Source organism: Myzus persicae, unplaced genomic scaffold, assembly GCF_001856785.1.
Source record: "Myzus persicae strain clone G006 unplaced genomic scaffold, MPER_G0061.0, whole genome shotgun sequence".
NCBI classification, from domain to species: Eukaryota; Metazoa; Arthropoda; class Insecta; order Hemiptera; family Aphididae; genus Myzus; species Myzus persicae.
Window position 1 is genome coordinate 193,571 of NW_019102056.1, and position 21,970 is coordinate 215,540.

The window sequence follows — 21,970 nt, forward strand, 5'->3', positions numbered from 1 at the left end:
GCAAGAAGAGTCGCCGCCGCCGCCGCTCGACCGGTCATCTCCATCCGTCATACGCGAGCAATGGTTATAGGTAGGTACCATCATCGACGCCGCCGTGATATAGTTGCGCAACACTTAGCGCGCGGCCCACGCTCAGGTTATGATATTTTTTTTTCTTATTCCATTATTATTTCATCCTTAAGGTCACCAGGCGGCCCCTCCTCGACGACGCTTCGGGTTATCGCACGCGCGCGCGTAAAATCCGACACCATCCCGCGCTCGACCTCATCCTCATCCTCTGTTCCTCCTGCAGCTCATCATCCTCCCGCCACCGACTAAAGTAAGTACATGAATTCGAAGGGGAAAGATATCGGCGGCGACTGCAGTGGCCGTCTCCGTTTTTCGTCTTTCCCCTTTTTTCTCATTTCTTATTCGTGTTGCGGTTCCTATTTTCTCTCTCGCGCTCATCACCATACAGACACACACCACTCTCTCACTCCCTCTCTCTCTCTCTCTCTTTCTCACTTGATCTCGTCTCCGGACGTACAACGTGTATGCGTTTTTGATCTAGTGCGATACCTGCACAGTTTTTATCCAGCCACGTAGCGCCGGGGTGGGGAATTCGAGTATTTAACAGTTTAGCGACAGCCAACAGACAATTGTGTGCGCTCTCAAGTCCGTCCGACAACAGTTCGCTTTACTCATCAAGACAACCAGCAACAAACAGCAACCCAAAAAATCACAATGTTCCACTCCGTGAGTATATTATTATAACATTATTGCCTATAGTATATGATTTTTATTTTTTTACACATATTATATTATAAATTACTTACCTACACTTACTTTAAAAACCACGGCGGTTCGAATGCACTTGTATCATTTTATATTATATCTATTACATACAAATACACACCGAATATGTAAGGCCAACCGTGGTCGTTTCATCCGGGAATCGTATTTTACATTCGAGGGATATATGAGATGCGATTTCGAACTATATATTCTACAGTAATAGTGGTAAAAGTACAATAGCAATGCAGAAGTTCTGCGTGTGAAGAAAACATTGCTTAAAAAAAATATTTTGCCGTGACAATGCGTTTTTACGGGCCGCGGTGGCGACAAAAACAACAATAATAATACAAAATATAATAAAAGCTTATTATTATTATATATTATATAATATCGAGCCGAGCTGCACGATCACAACGGGTAAAGGAGTTTCAAAAACACGTAACGCAAAACACTTCAGCGCGTCCACTCGAAATAATTATCGAGTAATACTTACGAATTCATTTTAATTATTTTGAGCACCACGTTCGGCGTGAAGCGTCAACCACGACTCATACATTATTATAATTACGACTTAAGTCAAAAATATTCTTAATCTACTTCGCATAATATACTTGTAGAGCGAGGTATCGTTCCGTGTATTATATTATTAGAACAAGCAATAGATTTGTATGATTATAGTGTTTTCCCAATCCCACAATAATATTATAATATATACGCTATATTAGATATTATTATGCGTTTTTAATACATATTACAATATTATAGTCTCGATTTATGATCGATTCCGAAAATCAAATATAGCAGATGCCGTTTTTAAATGAAAAGTGAGAACATTTTGGCGATAAATTCGAGTATTATTCGAAACGTTACTACCCCTAACTTTCGGCGACATTACTATAAAATGATTTTTTATTGTCCTTGATTAAATATTGATATTTTGTATTACAGGCTGCATTTGTCGTTTTGGCTTCGGCCTGCGCTGTCTTCGGCGCACCACAAGGTGCCTACTACGCCCCATCAGCCTCCGTCACAACCCCCATCCCGATCATTGCCCAGACACAAGAACTCAACCTCGACGGATCTTACCAATACAGGTGAGTACCTATTGCAACAAGCGTACCTATATAATAACATTGTGCACCCAATAGTAGAATGATGATAGTCGCGGTGTATAATATTGTATTGTATTGTTCCTCTCAGGAACACTAAGAAAAACGAACAATTACAATATGTAATCGACGAACGTCTTATACATACAAATATACAATTAGGTATTATATTATCGTCGCCGTTATCATCACCATCATTATTACTAATTGTTACCTAAACCTACTATAATTATAAAATAAAACATCAATGACGACACGTGCCGGTATCCTTTTCCCATTGTTCACAGCTACCAGACCGGAAACGGAATCTCAGCCGGCGAATCCGGATACCTGAAGAACCCAGGCACCGAAGCCGAGGGACAAGTAGCCCAAGGATACTATCTGTACACCGGCCCAGACGGAGTTGTCTACCAAGTAGAATACTTCGCAGACGCTGAAAATGGTTTCGTCGCCAAGGGAGCCCATTTGCCCACACCACCACCACTCCCAGAGGCGTTGGTCCGTGCCAACGAACTTGCCTACAAGAACGCCGCTGCCGATGCCGGTCAATACGACGAGAGGGGTTTCCCGATCAACACCGCCAAACGGTATTAGATGATATATATTATGACGAAATCAACGAATCCAACAACTGCCGGACGTTTATTTGTGCAAGCATCAAATAAACGAACCTCCACCACTTCTTCCTTCCCTCGTCTTGAAAAAGAACAAGAAAAATAAAGGAAAAAAAATTCTACAATTCGGTTCGGTTCATCGTTTTGATGATCGGTTTTTGTCCAAATTTTCTTTTGATCAAAAACCCGAAATTCGGACTCAATTGAACTTTTTTTTTTCTTTTTATTTCCTTTTCCTTTTTTTTTTATCTTTTCCGACGAACGCTATAAAGAAATGTCTCTCATAGTTGACGTTTCTGTCGTCACTTCTTTATGTATATGTACCCGTTTGACGCATGTAGGTGTACGGTGTATACCAGCCTATATGTATGCCCAAACGAACATATTATTTTTGTTTACCATGTGTAATATGTATGTCATTATGTAGAGTTTAAGTTTGAAAATAAAAACAATTTGTACAACAAATATGACGTTTTATATGTATTTGTTAAAATCTTAACCTTTATTGTGTGCATCAATTTACCTAGTACACAACTTTTTATTATTCTACAATAATAATAGCACACGACTAAATAAAAGTCAATATCAGGTAAAAAAAATCTGCTAACGATTATACAAGACCATCTTTTAACGTAATTGTCTATAATCCTTGGCAGTGCTCTTTGGATTCTCAATCCAAAACCAGAAAAACCGGGCGATTCACAATCGCAGACATAATAATATAATATAATGGATGAACAAATGCGTATGGTTCGCTTCATGGGAATTATCCAAGAATTGACACATTTTTCCGTAATCAAAACTGGTTTTCGGTGTTATACTAGAAGTTAAAAAACTTTACTAATCGAAAAACACATTATTTAATAGTGGATTTCACAATAAATTACATCAGCCAAAAAAATAAAAGATGCTATAATGACGATACCGATTTCACTTGAAGTTTGCCTTGGATACGAAATTGTATGGTTGCAATATAAGTATCACTTAAACAAAGGAACCATTAGTTATTTTTTTAAATGTTAATACAAATTGTATTATACTATTATGGGTACCTACGTGGATCCTGTGTACCTGCAAATAGTCTTAAGGTTTTATTAGTCAAGAAAAATCTTTCGAAATAATATATATATTATTAGATATGTATACGTAGACATTTGACTTGATACTTACGAAACTTGAATAATTTTGAATTTTAGAACATAAACCGAAAGAATGATTGTAAATAATTTTTTAAGACATATGTACCCAGATATAATAATTCTGATTGTTCCTATCTACTTTTATTGAATTAATTGAAAATGTGCTTTTCGGTTCAAAGTTCGTAAGTAATAAATAACAATATAATATAATGCATAGGAGATTATACAATAAACTGGAATTAAAAACCCGATATTGAATTTAGACCTATAGCTCATAGGTAGATTTATAACAGAAGTGTGAAAAAATCTAACCAAAAGGTAAACAGCAGACTTAAATCTTAATAGAGCATAACAATTAACTGTGTATTAGTATATTATACAGAAATACAATCAGACCAATAAGTCATAAGTAATAATTTATAAGGTATTCTATAGAACCTAATATTCCACATTTATTCTAATATTCTATCTGAATGCATAATCATAATTCATACATTTCTATATTTTTCTTACTTAATTGTATAACTTTATAAGTATGTAACCAGATTTGGGGAGAAATGATGGATGTACAAACTACCTACAAATGATAACCTATTTATGATTCATAGTAAGCAGTAACTTACAAAACTCGAAATAAAACTTTTAAATCTACAGAAATCCACATTTTCGATCTATAATTTCGGTTGGGTTGACTTACAAATATTTTTCTCTATGATCTTTATTTCAATATACTTAATGGGTTAATTTAAAGAATGTTTCGAGGTTATTACCTATGTTTTCCGTGTAAACATTAAAGCCAACGATCAGAGTGTAGTATTTAGGGACATATTAATTATTATAATTAGGCATTACATAGTTTCATAATAAATTAAAATCATCCGAATAAATTACAATAATATAATAAATTAATAAAATCTTAATAAATTCCAAACTATACACAAAAATATATTTACAATATTTTCGAAACTTCGTGTTTAATTTAAAATCCACATATAGTCAATATAGTTGAATTTGTGATATCACTGCAGATTAATAGTTCTTATAAAAATAATATTATATATAAAATGTTTCCAAGGTTAACATATTATTCAATATAAAAAAGCAAATAATTTGAACTTAACGTTTATGACAATCAATTTGCCTATCTAAAACGCCTGATTTAAGTCAATGTCAGAGTCCATAGAAAAAAAAAATAATAATTTGATCTTCATTAAATATTTTATTAAATCTAATAAATAGCTAAAATTGAATGGCAATCAAATAATCAAAATATAAAAATAAGAAAATGTAAATTCGTAAATTCAATACCTTTATAATTATTAATTACTGTCCAGTGACTATACAGCTTTAAAATGTGAGAAAATATAATTTTCTAGGACGCTAAATGTGAGGTACCTATCTAATACAGTGCAACAGGTAAGTACGTTAAAAAGTTAGTTTTTAAGTCAAAATCAATATTTTTCACAGCTGATCAGATCAGCTGCCTATAAAATATGCATTTAAACGTATCTTGTATGTAACAATAAATCGTCTGCCGTCATAAATTGTAAGACTCTTTGCATACCTTCCTACCTGCAATACCTATATCATACATTCATACTTATGATATATAATAAATTAATAACAATATAGTAACCGTAGAAAACGGCCAATGAAAATCGAGTCCCATTGGATCGTTCGGCAAATAGGTAGGTATATTATATTTCACTCTTTTTTTCACCGATCCGTGCCAGTTTAATTTATAATGGTTAAAAAAAATGTATGTCTTCTTTCCTATACACCTATCGGCCAAGGCCGCCGACTGCAAGTCTGTGCCAAGTGTATATATAGGTACTTACATACATAAAACATGCAATGGTTAGATTAGGTGGTTTAGGGCGCAGAGCGTGTGGAATTCATTGGACGTCATTATTCGGACACGGCAGCCACTGCGGGAAACCGGTTAAAACTCAAACATTATTTGTGTGTGCGTGTGTAATGTGTATGCCATAGACACCTAAGTAAGAAATAAAATAAAAAGCGGTATTAAACAACTCGAGACAGTAAAATGGCAATAATTAAAATATGTCTTATATATTATGCGAGTCACATAGGTATATCTACCTAGGGATGTGCATTTTTATCAAAATGTATTTTTGTGAACATTTTCGAAAACTAGAAAATTGTATTATTTATGTTACAATGTAAATAGAAATGAAATAAAATATAACCGGCATTTCGTATGAAGCATACAATAGTTTAAACTTTTGTACAACTGTCTACAATTGCAGCTTATATTATATTGTACTAAATTTGCTTATGCCGCCCGGTCTCTTTGTGGGAGGAGATAAGGTCACTCGATGTTATGTCTGGTCCTAGGGATTCGTATAAGTTTGGGTTTATTTTGTGCTTGAGTCTTGCTTCTTCATAGGATCTACATTTCTCGATAATCTGTTTTACTGTCATTGGTGCACTATTGTCTATTACTATTATAATTTGTAAGATGTAACCACGGTGACCTTAAAACAGTGAATGTAACTAATGCCAACCATTTGTAAACAAAAAAACGTTTTGATTTTCATTACTATTTTTAGTTTTGTTAAAACAATGAAAATTATTAGTAAAATACAATTTATTATTTATCGCTACCATAGTGAAAAACATTTAAAAACGTATATTATGTACAATATTACCTATAATACAAAACTACCAAGGTATTATAATTATTATTAAAATGTTCAACTTTTAACACTTATACAAAATATATTGTGACTAGTGGCGCAACCAGGATTTTTCAATGGAGAGGCTAAACAAACTAAATCCGAGTTCGATAACCGTTGCCTTATTAGTTATTACAATATCCCGTAACTGTAATAACCTCTACAATTAATTGATAGTACGCAAAACGTTTCTTCAAAATCGTTGAGTTTTCAGAAAAATCATGGTTTGTACTTTGCTTTTTATTATATAAGATGTATACCATTATGTGTAAAATGGGCAAGCCACTGATTGCGACTATGTATTTGAGATATTTTTTTAATTGTGTAATATAAACAACTTAGGTTATGCGACCTTGTATTCAATTTTCTAACTTTATGACCAAGCGTAAATATGAAATATAAAGTAGAAAATTACATAAAATCAAATATATAATAGTATGAATAAAATAGCTCAAAAAGTATAAACAAATTTAGGGAATATTTCCTACACAATAACATACATAAATAAAAACAATATCGATTTTGTCGAAAACTGGTAGGTATTGCGTAAAAATACCTGTTTCCTTATTTTTAAAATTTTTATTAAGAAAACAATTAGGAATTTTAAATTTTAAATTTTTACCTCTGGAAAGTACCAACTTTCTCTACTCAGTGTCTAAAAGGATGAATAATTACTTAAGTGATAATATTATTATAAATTATATTATCATTCGACACGCCAAATTCAATATAAGCACAATTACTTTTATCTGTACGAAACATACTCCAATAACTCTTGGGGGCTAATGTTCACACACTGGGGGGGGGGGGGAGAGCACAGGCTAGATATGCCTATGTAACAGTGCGTTAACGATACAAATTAATTTTGAACGGCACGTATTGATAAAATCTGGACGAAACGGTTCAACTGAAAAAATACCACAAACAATAGTATACAGTTAATCATATTTAATAATACCTACGCAAGCATAGGTAGTCACTGTATTTAAACTATTAAACATGGATGGATCAAGAAATATATTTTTCGTTTCACAGAATAAAGACAGTACTAACAATATTTTATCAGCTTTATTATTTGATTCAAGTCCCCGAAGGACGCAATACAAAATCTACAATTTTACCATTGGTTTATGCTCTATAATGAATAGCAAATCCAAAGAATCTTATACCTACATTCCTTTATTTAATATCTAAACCCATACTTTATTTTGACAGACTTCGAAGAAGCAGCAATTGAAACAGTCAAAGAATGGTCTCCAAATACTCAAAGACGTTTATGCCATTTTCATTTAAATCAGAGTATTCGGTGAAAAGATTAACAGTTAAATATGAGGAATTTATGATTTATGATAGAATTTAGAATTTTAGTTCAAAATTTGATTGCTCTTAGTATTTTTACACCTGCTGAAATTCCGCCAGCATAGATTGAAGAATGAGTTAGAACATGAATTAGGCACAGAATATCTCATAAGACGATTAGAATAGATATTACCTACCAATTATTTAAGGTGATTATATTCGTGGCCGTAAAAGAAAAATCCTACGAAATGGCAATAACATTTGTGGCTTACCAGTGCCAGTGGCGGATCTAACACCCGGGCAACCTGGACATGTCCGACTGGCCCCCCTTGGCGAAAATAATATGGTTAACATTAGTTTTAATAAATAAATAAATGGGTATTATAATAGTTGTGCTATACTCCGTTCGGCGAGAGAACACGGCGGTTTCTCGACGATAGGCGACCAATGCCGATGCCGTTCACGTCATGCCACCTGGCGACGACACTCAATTACTCGCCGAACTGAGTATACAATAAAAAAAACCATATTATTAAAAGTTACTATATTATAAGGAATATCATGATATTATAGCAATGAGCTAAAAAAACCAAAACTAATAATTTTCATCGTCGTCGGACGTTGACAACGTTTGACGACTATCGAGTATCGACCCACGTAATTGCTTTTATTTTTGCAATTTATATTTCTTTGATATCATAGAAGTCTGAAGAACACGTCTTTAAGGGGATTGGTGGTGAATAGTTTTTAAGGAGTTCAAAAAAGGCAATTTTCAAATTGCTTACATGCGGGTCTTGTAAATGTGTGAGTAGTAAGTAATGTTTTGCGTGTGTGACCGTGCGTAAAAGAAATAGCGAAGCGTCCCCGCACGCACAAGTAAATGTCACCTACTCACTGTTGCACTAGTGAACGATAAACAATTTATTCTAATTTGTATGCACTTTTTGTTCATCCTACCGATCGACCTAATAAAGCTATAATATTTTAGCAAACCGATCTGAATTCGTTATGTCTACTCGAGATCGGCCAGTCCACGTTTTAAGATTTTTGAATTAAATTCCGAATAATAAACTTTGGAAAATTCCGACATTTTAAAATATTAAATGACAAATTGTAATCAGTTCTAAAAAGTATTATAGTATTACTAGGTCGATAAGTAAGATGGACAAAAGATTGGTATGTTTTGGCTAAAATAACTGCAATCCGCCACCGATAACCCTAATTAAATTAGTATTTTTATAATAATAATTATTATATTTTTTTTTTTTTTATTTTTTTTTTAACATATATTTACAATCTATTTTACAATAATCAGTAAGTATGAATGTATGATGACAAAGTTTATATGACATTATGAAATATTCGAATAGGAAGACCCTCAGTAGTGTCACCTGACCAGAGATAATTATTATATTATTTATATTAATAGCATAATTCTTGTGTATGGATGATATTGTATAACTGTATAAGAAAAATGGTTTTTAGTTTGACCTAGAAGTAATTTTATGTAGAATTAAATTCATAAGAATTTAAAAAAAAAATTTGTATTTATAATTTGAATGCGTAACTAATTGTATTTTATTCATTTGTATTCAATATTTATGTTATTTTTAAGTAATTGAAACAATTTTTTTATAAGTTAGAGTTAGAAGTTTTATGTTTTTTTTTGGGGGGGGGGGGGGGGGAATACTTCGCTCGCCCAACCCTGTTTAACATTTTAAAGAAAATACATATTATAATTAAATGGAGGTGCAGGCCCTAATTTTAAATGTCCGACCGGGCCATTTTTTTTAGATCCGCCACTAGTTATTACCACTATTTTCTCCAGAACTATAGTTCTATACCTATATTATAGGACAAAATATGGCCAAAACACAAAATAACATGAAAGCATTTCGTAGACATTGGGAAAGTAATAATGCCTTAAAGTAAAATACTTTAATCATAATATCATAAAATATACTTAGTAATCTCATAAAATGACAGATGACGGTCTTTGCGTGGAATCATTTTTCGTATACAATCGTTTCATATCATTTAATTCAAATTTGAAAAATCCAATACACCGACTTCTCTTGACCCCTAATATAAATCAAAGCATTACCCAATTAATAGCTTTTTAATTTTAATTATTTTAGTAGACAATTGTTTTTTACCACGATTAATTTAAATCGATCAATATCTTCTTTTGTTTACGTCAATATGTTGACTGTTGGCGTTTCGAACCACTCCCAAACTAATGGTACTTCACTAATCACTATAACAATAATAGCTAGACATACACCTAAAAAAACAAGGGGAGATAAATTTGAACTTGGGAGTGCTTAAGACCCTTTTGAACCCCCAAGTTGAACCAATGTATTAACCATGTTAAATTTTATACTTACACAATTGACAGTGACATATTAGTACATACTCATAACCCACAAGATACATTTCCCCTCTTAATATTTTCTTTTTTTTCAAGACCAATATCATGTCATTATAAATAAAACAATAAGTAAACCTTTTTTTTTTTAATTAACTGTTTTAAAAGATAATTTTTTGTAATTTTTAAATTCAAAACATTCAACAATTAATGCTTTTCATTGGAATCAAGTAATCATAATATGTTTAACTAATACAGTAAATAAAATAAATACCAATACTTTTAAAATCAACACTTATATATATATAAATTTAACTCTTGTTTTTATACTTATTATAGCTTAAAGTAAAGAAAGTTGTGAATAGGAAACTTGTTGCATTGAATTGACTCATCATTTTGTACTCTCTTGTGACGACAATTGTTTCATTTTGGTATAAAATATAAAATCGATCTCAAGCTTGACATGTTGTTTAATGGTTGTATTTTTTATGTTTTTAAGCCTTTGTATTACATACTCCCCATATAGTTGGTCTTCATCAAGCTTACATATTTTTTTGTTTTCGAAAATCTGTGTGTTATTTGTCAACGGTGGCCAAGTTGTTTCATCACAGTTTGATAAAACTTTGTTTTGTGATTTAACAGTTTCTATGAATGCTGAGCCATTTTCAACCTAAAATAAATAAATTTATATATCAGAATATTAAAACTATAGAAGACATTGAGTAGATTATTTGATTACTATGTACCCATATGTATGAGTATGTTAAATTTAGGAGACACACAAAAATAAAAAATAACCATTTGCAACCATGTATTGTACTTCATGCATTAACTGATTATTTACATAATACATATAAAAGTTAGCTTATATCTAACATCACAATATTATAATTATTGTTACCTAGGTACTATTAAATTATGTGTAATATACAGCCATAAAGATTATGGGTATTCATTACACTAAAAAAATTTTAATTTCATTATTGAAATTGCACTGTAATATTGTGCTATAAACCAGGAGTACTACTACATAATGGCTAAAATCTACTACTTAATCCTTTGTTCAAATTTGGGGCCATTAATAGTTACAACTTCTCTTATAGTCTATACTAATGCTCTTTCATCTAACAACAGCCCTTAACTAAAACCATTCTACAGGTCATCACCATCCACACAGGTTTAAAAATGTAAACAGTAACTTTACATGTAATTTATTTGTTTATGTTAATGTTTAAAGTGCCTGGTGCCAATAAAATTTTGTTTCCAAATAAGCTATACGGGAATAATGGACCAGTTCTGTAGCATCAACCAAAAATTCAATAACTTTTTTTAAACTAATAGAGAATATACTCAATAGGCTACATTAAACTCTGTTTTTCAATATTTTAATAAAAAACTTATTCAGTTTTTAAAAATAAGACAATGTTAAGCTTTTTTACAAATTATTTGAAATAAAATAAAAAATTGGTATTCAATGGGCCTGTAAGTTCCTCTTAAAAATAAAACAATAGTTATCAAAATCCAATTACAATATCCAAGGCCTAAGGATGTTTCCAATGAAGTCATATTTTCTATACAATACACGGTGTCCACTACTCTCTAAATAAGTATTAGGCTATAGATTAGTGAAAAAGTAATATAATTAAAGTGGCAACTAAAAATATAAAACATAATTCTAAATTTTACAAAATTGTGGAAAATTTGAAAAACTGGCACCAAGCCTCTAAATGGTGGGATATAATAATGTTAATTAATATTTGTCTAATAACAATAAAAAATATATATAAATACAACAATTATCAGCAAACATTATAAAATTAATTTAATATTATTAAAAAACCAATAAATATAATTTTTTACCAAATTATCAGTTGACATATTTACAAGATCAATGTTTTCAGTTGTCTTTTCCATAGGTACATTTGCTTGATATGGAATAGTCATCAATGTATTAACCAAATTATTTGATGATGTAATCTCACTATGAATCAGTTTGGCTGCCTAAGTTATAAAATTACATACATAACTTAAATGAAAGTAACAAAATAATAGTTAACAATGAATAAATAAAGTTAATACATTGCTGGTATTAGTGTCATCATGTTTATGTTCATATCTACTCTTAGTTTTATCAAGTAACAATTTAGTATTCTTCATAATCATTGGATCTTCCCTATTTGTACTTAGTTTTTCCATTAAAGAACAATCACTGTTTTTGCTATTATTAAAGTTAGAGTATTTGGATTCTATAACAAATATAAACAATAATTAATTCGCTTCCAACTAATTAATCTTTAAAAATTGTTAACTCGTCGTTAATCGCTTTGGTGTATTTTAAAACATTAGTCTCATCTTGGTGTTATTAATAGCTCAATATAAATTTAAAATACAAATGATTTTATTTTATTCATAATTTTAAATTGCATTAACACAAATCAATATTATGATCATACTTACAAAACTTAATGACAAAATATTATCATATGATATTTTAAGATGGTGAAGTTTTACTAACGCCATGAATTTTTTATTAGTTGATATGACCATAATATTATGTGTATCAAGCTTAAATTTTATTTAACCTGTGAATAATTTTAGAAATAAATTACTCATCATATTTAGTTAGTTATAATGACTTGATAATAATGTATAATACATTTTAAACCTAGTTAAAAAAATATAAGTTTAATAGATGATATTAATTCAGTTTTTTTGACCATAGCAACTAACGATAGGTTGATATAAGTGGTTCACACGTTAACGACCATAGACCAACATTCAATTGACACGTGAGAATCTTAAAAAAATTTATGTCAAACTTATTTGACATGAGACTGTAGTAAATAGGGTTTCCTGACACATGCTTTTCTTCTAACAACATAAATTATATGGTTACTTTAAAATTTAAAATTGTATTTGTTTATTTACCAGAAGAATAAAAAATTTGATTCCTGGTCGTGAACGTGTTGAAATCACAAATGTACAAAATTAAAATTAATCAAGTACAAGCAACTTTTTATAAAATTACAAAAATCACCATAATAATAAATCAATACCTTTGAAGCTATCAGTATTGTTTAACTCTTTTTTTTCTTTTTTTTCTAGGTCTATACAATTTTTATGTGATGAACAATATTCAACCAATTTTACTAATGAAGTTTTTTCCCTTATTACTTCTACCGGTTTTGATGATTGTAAAAAGTTCAAAAGAGAACTGTGTTCTATAGTACGGTTGTGTTCTTGGTTGTTTTCACCAACAACAAACATAAGGCACGTAGAACAGTAAGTTATAGGTCTATCTACAGAGTGTTCTTTTTGATTATGTTTATCCCACACATATTTTTCTACAGCTATAAAATCACATACATCACAATAGTATGACAAAGTTTTCATGACAAGATCATCATATTGTCTCAACTTTTTCAACAAACTCATTTTATGTTTGAAATAATTTGAGTATTGTTGCCGATGTTTACTATGATTTGGTGTCAACTTTGTGTGTTCAATAAACTTATTACTGTCTCTCTGAGCATCATCATTCAATTTGCCAAGGACATTATTGTTTACAAGAGACTTCTGAAAATTATTTATTATTATTTTTCAATCATGACCAACAAATGGGAACTGCTATTATATTGATTATACTAATCATTCAAAATACAGTCAACATCATAATATAACACTTCAATTATCTTAAGATACCAAAAAAATAAAACTTCAAATTAATCACACTAAATTAAATATAACTATATTTTGATATAAGCTTAAAAATTGTAATTAATAAAAATAATTCAATTACAGAGAAATAGAAATAATTATAATTACAATTTTAATACAATGATCATAAAATAAAGTTCAGTGTTAATTTTTCAAATAAAATAATATAGTAATATAATTTTCTATTTAAAAAATTTCAGTTAGGTTAGGTTAAACTTTTATAAAACTATACTAATACCTGAACTTTTTGTATACCATCCAAGAGTATTCTTCCATCAACATCAAGATTAGTTGGACCTAAAATCAAACATTATAGATCTATATTTTCTAATTTACTTAAAACAATAATTTAAAAATTATAAATTGTTACACCACTAGTTAATTCATTGAATACATACAAATAATTTAAAAATAAACTAAATCACTCTTTATTTACATCTCCGCATGTGCATTAAGGAAACTTAGCCCCACCCAGCTTTTTTTTATCACATTTTAGTTTAAAATATTAATTATTATTGTTTGCGCTGCTGATACAATTCTAACCCTCCAGAAAAATGTTAATAGTTGCGGTCAAAACAATACTTACCCATTACTTAGACTAGATAATAGTAAATTTAAATTTATACAATACATTTAAATTTTCTATTATTTGAATCACATTTAACATTCATTTTTAATTTTAATAAGAATACATAATTAATAAGTATTTAGTATATACTATCTACTGAGTGATTCTTTTGATAAAAAACTCATTGGCCCAAATAGCATCAACCTTTATGAAATGATTATAATAACTTTACATATCTACCTATTTTGCTACTAGTACCTATTTAACTACTCGTTTAAAATTCCCAAATATGTTGTTTTGTAATGATTTCTTATCATATAAAAATTTATTTTGAAAAACATTAATGAGTGTTCTTGTTAAAAGAATCAATTGTTTTTAATAACTTACTTTTATTTAATTGTTCATTTTGCGTGTATTTACTTTTGATGTCATCATATTTTTGAGATACTAGAACATTCGGTTCAATCATACTTGATTCTATGGTTTGTATGTTAGTTGTACTCAATTTTTTTATTTTTTCATTTTTCATCACAGCTTTTGGGGTAACAAAACTCAAAATAATATGTTCACTTGTAATTAAGTGCCAATTATAATCAGTAAACCTATCAAATGTAATTTTACAAGCATTACATTGAAATGAGTCTGTTTTAAAAACTTCTATAGGTCCACTAGTACTGTGATAATGTTTAAATGTATTCATATTTGCATTTGTATTGAACTCTTTGAAGACGCTTGCCATAAATATAGACAAAACAGGAAATTCTGTAGTCTTGAAATCCTTATGACATATTCTAATATGATTAAGAATAACGAGTCTATAACTATACATATACCTATTGCATAAATCACAAAAGTATGAATAATAATTATTAGTATCACAGCAGTTAGTGAGATGTGAATGTGACATAATATGCAATTGGTGCTGATTCATGGAATTTGTAGAATGATTGCATACATTACAATCAAATGTATTTATAGTTATTTTATTTGAATCTGTTGAATCATATGTGTACTTACATTCTAACAAATGTGATACTATAATTTTACTGTTCCAAATTAATGAAGCACTACATAATTTACATAGACCGCAATATTCATTGACCTTTTGAAATCTTGTTAATATTATGTATGGCAATTTAATTGAATTTGTTGTTAAAACATTTTGAACATTTCCTAACAAATTATTCTCATTATTTTTATTTGATTCTTCTGATAATTGAATATGTTTTGAGTTTATCTTAGATTCTGAACATAATTCATCAAAACACTTTAATGTCATATGTTCTACACTTAACAAATGATAATCAATCATTTCTTGGCTAGATAAAAATGTAACCCTACAAAACCTGCAATAGTATTCAATAGGAATTCTGTTTCCTATTTTGAATTTTATATCAGTATGAATCGGTGTTTCTGAAAAGTGTTTACAGTGTGAACAGAAATATAAAGGTTTTAGATTATCTGCCATATATCGTTTCATTACTTCCGCCATTAAATTAGACATACTAAAAAAAAAACTATTATTTGAATGTTTGTCCATATTATGTTTAATTAAAGACTCTTTGGGTCCATACAATAGAAGTTTGCATATTTTTTCAAAACAGACATATGAATACAAATTGTTTATTCTGTGACAATCAGCCATATGAGGTAATGACATAATATGACATTTCCAATCATTAAAATTAAATGTTTTAAAACAACACACAAGGCACTCAAACTGTTTTATTTGTTGATATTGACTTAAATTAATTGTTGAGTTTTTTTCATCCCACTGTTGTACTTTGTCCAATAATTTACTAATATCAATTTGTGAATCTATTTGAGCAATTATGCTACACATAGAACAATCTTTACAAATATTATTATTCAGTGATTTGACTTGGTCATTTATATATTTTTCAAAAGTTTCATATTTTATGGTCTGAAAAATAATTTATAATTTATAGAAAATATATCATTATGTACAAAAGTATAATATTATGTCACTACGTCTAGGTTCAGTGTGGTAAACGGTAAATAAGAATAAATAATATTAACATCATTATCACGTATAATAAATAGAGTACTTATAAAGTATTAATGTGCTATAGTATTTAGAGGTTCAAGAGGCCCAAAAGATTGGATATCACTGATTTAGAGTATTGAATTAATTGATAAATCATTGCGTACCAAAAAAATCATTACTGACAACAAAGGAAACTAGTAGGTACATATATTTCAAAGGATAGTTTATCAGTTATCTTTTACCTACAAAAGGTAGGTAATCCATTACATTAAGATTTTAGATTTAGAGCAAAGCAATTTGATCTTACAATAATGCGTGCCTGTCGCCACTTTTTGGAGCAGTTAAAATACGTTCATCAACTTCAATATACTTTCTGGTAGGAAAAGATTTTTTGATCAAAAAGCTTAAAAATGATAATGTAATACAAGATCCCACATAAATATGTTTCATTAGCAATTTAAAGATATATATATATTTAAATTTATATTAATTTTTTTTTATTTGGCAATCTGCTACAGTAATAGAACAATAAATTAGCTTAGTTGATACTATACTAGTAATACACACAGGAAAAAAAGAGTGAAGAGACCTCCCATTGGAAGTACCTACTTCATCAAATTTAAAGATATTAATTTGTTTTTTTAAGCATTTGAAGTTCAAATTTTGACAAAATTGGATATACAGACCTGTACCTATTTGACGGGCAGTTCAAATGCAACCATTGTTGACTGGTTTAATTTGTGTAGAGACGTGTTTTGTTCATTATTTGAAAAACGTGAAAAGATGGGAGAACAAAATATAGTGGTACAAATTGATGAATCGTTATTGAGAGGGAGAAGAAAGTATAACCAAGGAAGACTGCTGCTAGGTGATCTGCGTCATGAACAAGTACAAGATAACTCGGCAGACTTCAATTCTGACAGTGATCAAGAAAATCAAATACCTACATCAAACAGAAATTATGGTCGTAGACTAAAAGGACCCTGGGTATTCGGCTTATGTAGCAAAATCTGAGATAATTTGGAACAAAGATTTTTTGTTGTAGAAAAACGTGATAGAGAAACTTTAATTCCGATAATGGAAAAAGAAATATTACCGGGTTCTATTATAATGTCAGATGAATGGAGAGCATATTCTTATTCTTGTTTAAAAAATATAGGCTATGATCATAGAACAGTAAACCATTCAAAAAATTTTGTTGATCCAACTACTGGAGCTCACACACAAGCAATTGAATGTTCATGGGGAGTATTAAAAACTATGACCCTACGAAAAATGCATGGAACATCAGCTGAAATGTTGCCACGTCATTTAATTGAGGCATGGTATCGATCTATCAACAGGCAAGATACAATTTTTTTAAAATTTTTAAGCGATGTACAAAAAGTGTATTGCCAAACATAATTTAATTTTATGCATTTTTTAAATTAATTTTGACTGATATTGAATATAATTCGTAATCTGTAATAATAAAATAACGCCTAATTATATAAATTTAATTTAAATGTTTTAAAATTAATCATCGGACCGGTAGGTCACGCATACAAAACGATCACCCTAACGGTAGGTCACATACTAAACAAATACCCTATCTTTCAATAAACTATTATAAAATTGAAATTCAACACAATAACAATTACAGTAACTTATTCAATAAAGAGGTAGTGAGGTAGACTCAACTCTTACAGTAACCTATTTGCCCACTTTTTACTATTATATCCATAACTAGTTTTTTCTAACAATATCACAATAGGTAACTTATAAGTCAACAATAATGTACCAACTGTACTAGTATATATGTATAAATAGCTTAGAAGTGGCATAAATATTTTGAAAATCATAAAATGTATATAAAACATTACTATAATACTAGGGATTTCCTGCTTTGACTTTCTTAAGAACAAACTAGATTGGATTAGACACTAGAAACAAGCTACAACATTGAAGACTGAAGCACCAACATTTTCTGAACCAAAACATAATGACAAAAAAACATTTTAAACATATTATTGAAAAATAAAATAAAAATGAAGACTAGGTTATCAAGGTTCAGTTATCTAAAAATAAATAGTATGTAATAAAATTAAATAAATAAATGCATTTTAAGGAATTGGTAAATAGGATTATTGACACTTTAAAGTTGAAATCAATATTATGTTCATATTACTATGTAGTATTAGTATACTGAAAAATATCAAGTTACCTTTGTTTGTTTCTCAAAGTACACACGTTCTGCATCAGCATAATTAGATTTATCAAGCCACACTTTTTCTTGAGCTAAAATCTCCAATGTCATTTTGATCTAAAAAAAAATTTTTTTATTAATTTTATAAAAAATTACCTTATCTAATATAAGTAAATACTTATAGGTTTTTGTAAATTAATTACTTCACTATTTATAGAAATACATAAAAAAAAGAATTTTTTTGACAAAAAATAAAAACAGCTCTTTTAAAGTTGAGTACTTCATAGAAACTATACATGTTCAAATGTAATTTAAATAGATAAGTCAATCAATAATTTCAAAAAGATTATCAGTTTAACAATTTACAAATAAAAGGATGATTTTCTTTTGAAAAAAATTGATATACCCACAGGACTCTTTAAATAGAATAAAAAAATCTAAATATTTCAAAAGATGGTCATTAATTAAGTAAACAAAAAATTTAAAAAATCAAAATATGAATAAATTCATTAATAAAAAAAAATATGAGGGTAAGCATGCTTGGTGAATCATTCTACATAATACAATTATAGACAGGTATTAATTAAAATTTATGAAAAAAAAAAGGACATTATGGGAAAAATTAAAATTCAGTTTACTCTATTGTAATTATCATGGTTTGAAACGTATTTATATCTATAATATTATAAGAATTAGCTTTCATTCATATTCCCCTCCAATAAAGCATTTGCTACAAAATCCTGGCACTATACTTGTTAGATATTATGGTTATTAGTGATTATTATTTAAATCACGCCTCGCCACGTGTAATATTCTTCTAAGACACACGCACTCGCGGTAACAGAAGTAACGGAGTAAACGGCGAATGGCGATACCGCAAGGCCGAACGCCGACGATGACTTTTGAGATTGTTTTTGTATCACCATCTCGCGTCATCAGGAGACAACATTGTAGTCAGTAGAAATACGGAAAAGTCGGAGCCTCAGAGACCCTCATGGCCACCGTCGGAATTATTATTTTACGCATAAAAGTTACCACATTTTGTTTTTAACTCCGTTTAGGTTTTGGTTGTTAGCATAATCAAAAAAATATATAAGTGTATTCTACATAATACTCTGATATTTTTTGAAAAGTTGAATGTTAGATTAGGAATTAAATTAATAGGTTTAGACGGTTTAGTAGTTCGTCAGTTTAAACAACCAAATTTACACGGGTTAACTCAGCTTTCAGATACATTTTCAGGTTAGGTTAGGTTAGGTCATTTTCAGAATCACATTTAACTGTGCCGTAAACAGGATTTTATCTTAGGGAGGGGTATTTTATTGCTAAGGCTAGGGTATTACCGGTACTACCAGGTATAGTAAGTTTGATATTTCGGGGGAGGCTTAGGCCTTTAAGCTTATAGCTACGGCACTGGCATTTAGACTACCGTAGAACGCTTTTTTGTTTTTTTTTACTTTGCTCAAGCCATGACTTTGGAGCTGGATTTTACGAATTTACAATATTATAGTATTTTGTAATTAATTATTTGTGCAAGTATGATGAATGAGTTCAGAGAATATAATATGCAAATTGATGCCAACTACATTTGAAACGAACAGTGACTGACATATTCTTATGAAAAATAAAAATAAAAAGTATAATTTTAAGTGATTGTTTACATATTTACACCACTGTGTCTAACTAGAATTCAGATGCAAATTGAATTGTGAATACTATTTATAACTTTACAAAGGGCAATAATAATAATAATAATAAGAAATAACACTATGTGACCATATTATTATAGTTGGTTTCACGACAATGTTCACCGATATCTACATACGAGTACTCGATAATAATAACCCATATGTCAGCGGTTCCTAAACTTTTTCAATTCACGGCTTCATGCCACCCCCAAAATTAAAAAAAAAAAAATTGCGTCTCCCATAAATAAACAACTATTACGGAAATCCCCGAATCAAGTATTTTTTTTTTTTAGCCTTTATAAAAATTTGGCTCAAAATCAAGTAAATTATTGTATAACGTGACTTAAAGTAATACTGAAATAGTGAAATATTTGTCAAGAATGGTTAAGACGTTCCACCAAAATTATTGTTGATTAAAAAATATCAATATTTACCACAAGACTCGCGCGAGGTTTGGGAACCGCTGCCATATGTAATAGGTACATAATTATTAAATTTACAGGGATTCACCATACTTGTTTTGGTATGCTCAACACATTTTCTTCAATACCTATCTAATACAGTTATTTAAAATCTGATTTACGTGCCCCATATCCATGCCCTTTACTACCCCGCCCGTAACGCATAACCCGAAAGTGAGCCGTGTTACATAGGAGTAGGTATAGGACATACCCAAGTCCCAGAACCTCGAGCACATTAAACAAAATGTATTGCTGTTGACTGCAAACAATTCAAAGCTATAGTCAATTATTACTGTAGCAGGTAAAACATACTACTTCAATCTCAATTCTCTGAAGATAAAGCCCGATCACCGATCGTCAAAAATTATAATATGTGATTACTTAATACTTAACCTAAAAATATTATTGTTATAGGAAATCGCTTAATTTTATATTATGCTATTTAATATTTTTGTCATTATGAGAAATACATTATACAGACTTAATACTTACAGATAAAATCAAACAGGTATATAATTTTCAGGAAAAAATAAAAAATTCACAATTTTAATAAGTTTCTGCCAATTGTTCAGTCTTTGGTGTTGAGGTCTACCAGATGGCAGACTGGCGGTTGGCGAGATGCTGACATGCACGATTTGTTAAATTTGCGACGTAACAGAAACAAAATAGATCAACGAGCTCCGACTTATGACAAAGAATATTTTGACCCTACACTCTTCGCAGTTTCGCACAGTGCACACAGAAATACAGAATAACAACTCATGTACCCAACTGAGCAGTGACAAACGGACAACTATGGTACTATTATACTACTATGGTAGGTAGTACGGTTTACCAAGCGGCAAGCGGCAAGTACTAAAATCATAGATATAAAATGGCCCTAATGTCCGAACCACTTTAACCATACTTTAACCGAGTACCCTGCTACACAGAATAGGTGAAATATATTATATTGTGTTTAACGGTAATAGATAAAGAATTTGGCGCGTAATTTTTATCAAATCCTCTTCGATCTATAGCACAAACCACTATTTCTGTAACTTTAAAAGACTTAAAACGCAAAAATTGCACAACGATATGTTATTCTATATTCTTGAAGTAATCATGGCATCTGGTAACATTAGAAAAACGGAATATCATGAACAAAACAATTGACAGCTATTCTAACATTTTTCTTATATGAAGAATGTATTGAGTATGTGCAGAAGCAATGTCTGACATACCTGAAAATAAAAAGAAAATATGAAAATTATCTTAACCATAATTAATTTAAATAAGCGAAACATATAAATTGGTTTTAAATAACTAACATTAAACATTAAATTTTTTTTTTTGGTTTTC

At 29.8% G+C, this 21,970-nt stretch overlaps 2 protein-coding genes across 5 annotated transcripts; one reads left to right on the top strand and one right to left on the bottom strand.

Moving 5' to 3' along the window:
• Positions 1–604: 604 nt before the first annotated feature.
• Positions 605–2,962, top strand: LOC111031112 (endocuticle structural glycoprotein ABD-4-like). The gene is made up of 3 exons (XM_022310910.1): positions 605–735; positions 1,723–1,868; positions 2,171–2,962. The coding sequence occupies exons 1-3, from the start codon at positions 724–726 to the stop codon at positions 2,475–2,477; spliced, it is 465 nt and encodes a 154-aa protein (XP_022166602.1). The 5' UTR covers positions 605–723; the 3' UTR covers positions 2,478–2,962.
• A 7,158-nt stretch (positions 2,963–10,120) lies between these two features.
• On the bottom strand, positions 10,121–21,863 carry LOC111031120. 4 transcript variants are annotated; one of them, XM_022310929.1, is made up of 8 exons: positions 21,122–21,863; positions 18,499–18,597; positions 14,675–16,211; positions 13,958–14,016; positions 13,059–13,578; positions 12,082–12,248; positions 11,887–12,003; positions 10,121–10,672 (listed from the first exon to the last, which is right to left on the bottom strand). In XM_022310929.1, exons 2-8 carry the CDS (start codon positions 18,589–18,591, stop codon positions 10,394–10,396), a joined length of 2,772 nt encoding a protein of 923 aa, XP_022166621.1. In that variant the 5' UTR covers positions 18,592–18,597; positions 21,122–21,863; the 3' UTR covers positions 10,121–10,393. The 4 variants fall into 4 exon arrangements, with proteins under 4 accessions (XP_022166621.1, XP_022166620.1, XP_022166618.1 ...); XM_022310928.1 differs by having other exon boundaries at positions 10,122–10,672; positions 11,863–12,003; positions 13,059–13,575; XM_022310927.1 differs by having other exon boundaries at positions 10,123–10,672; positions 11,863–12,003; positions 21,122–21,862.
• Between the last annotated feature and the right edge of the window lie 107 nt (positions 21,864–21,970).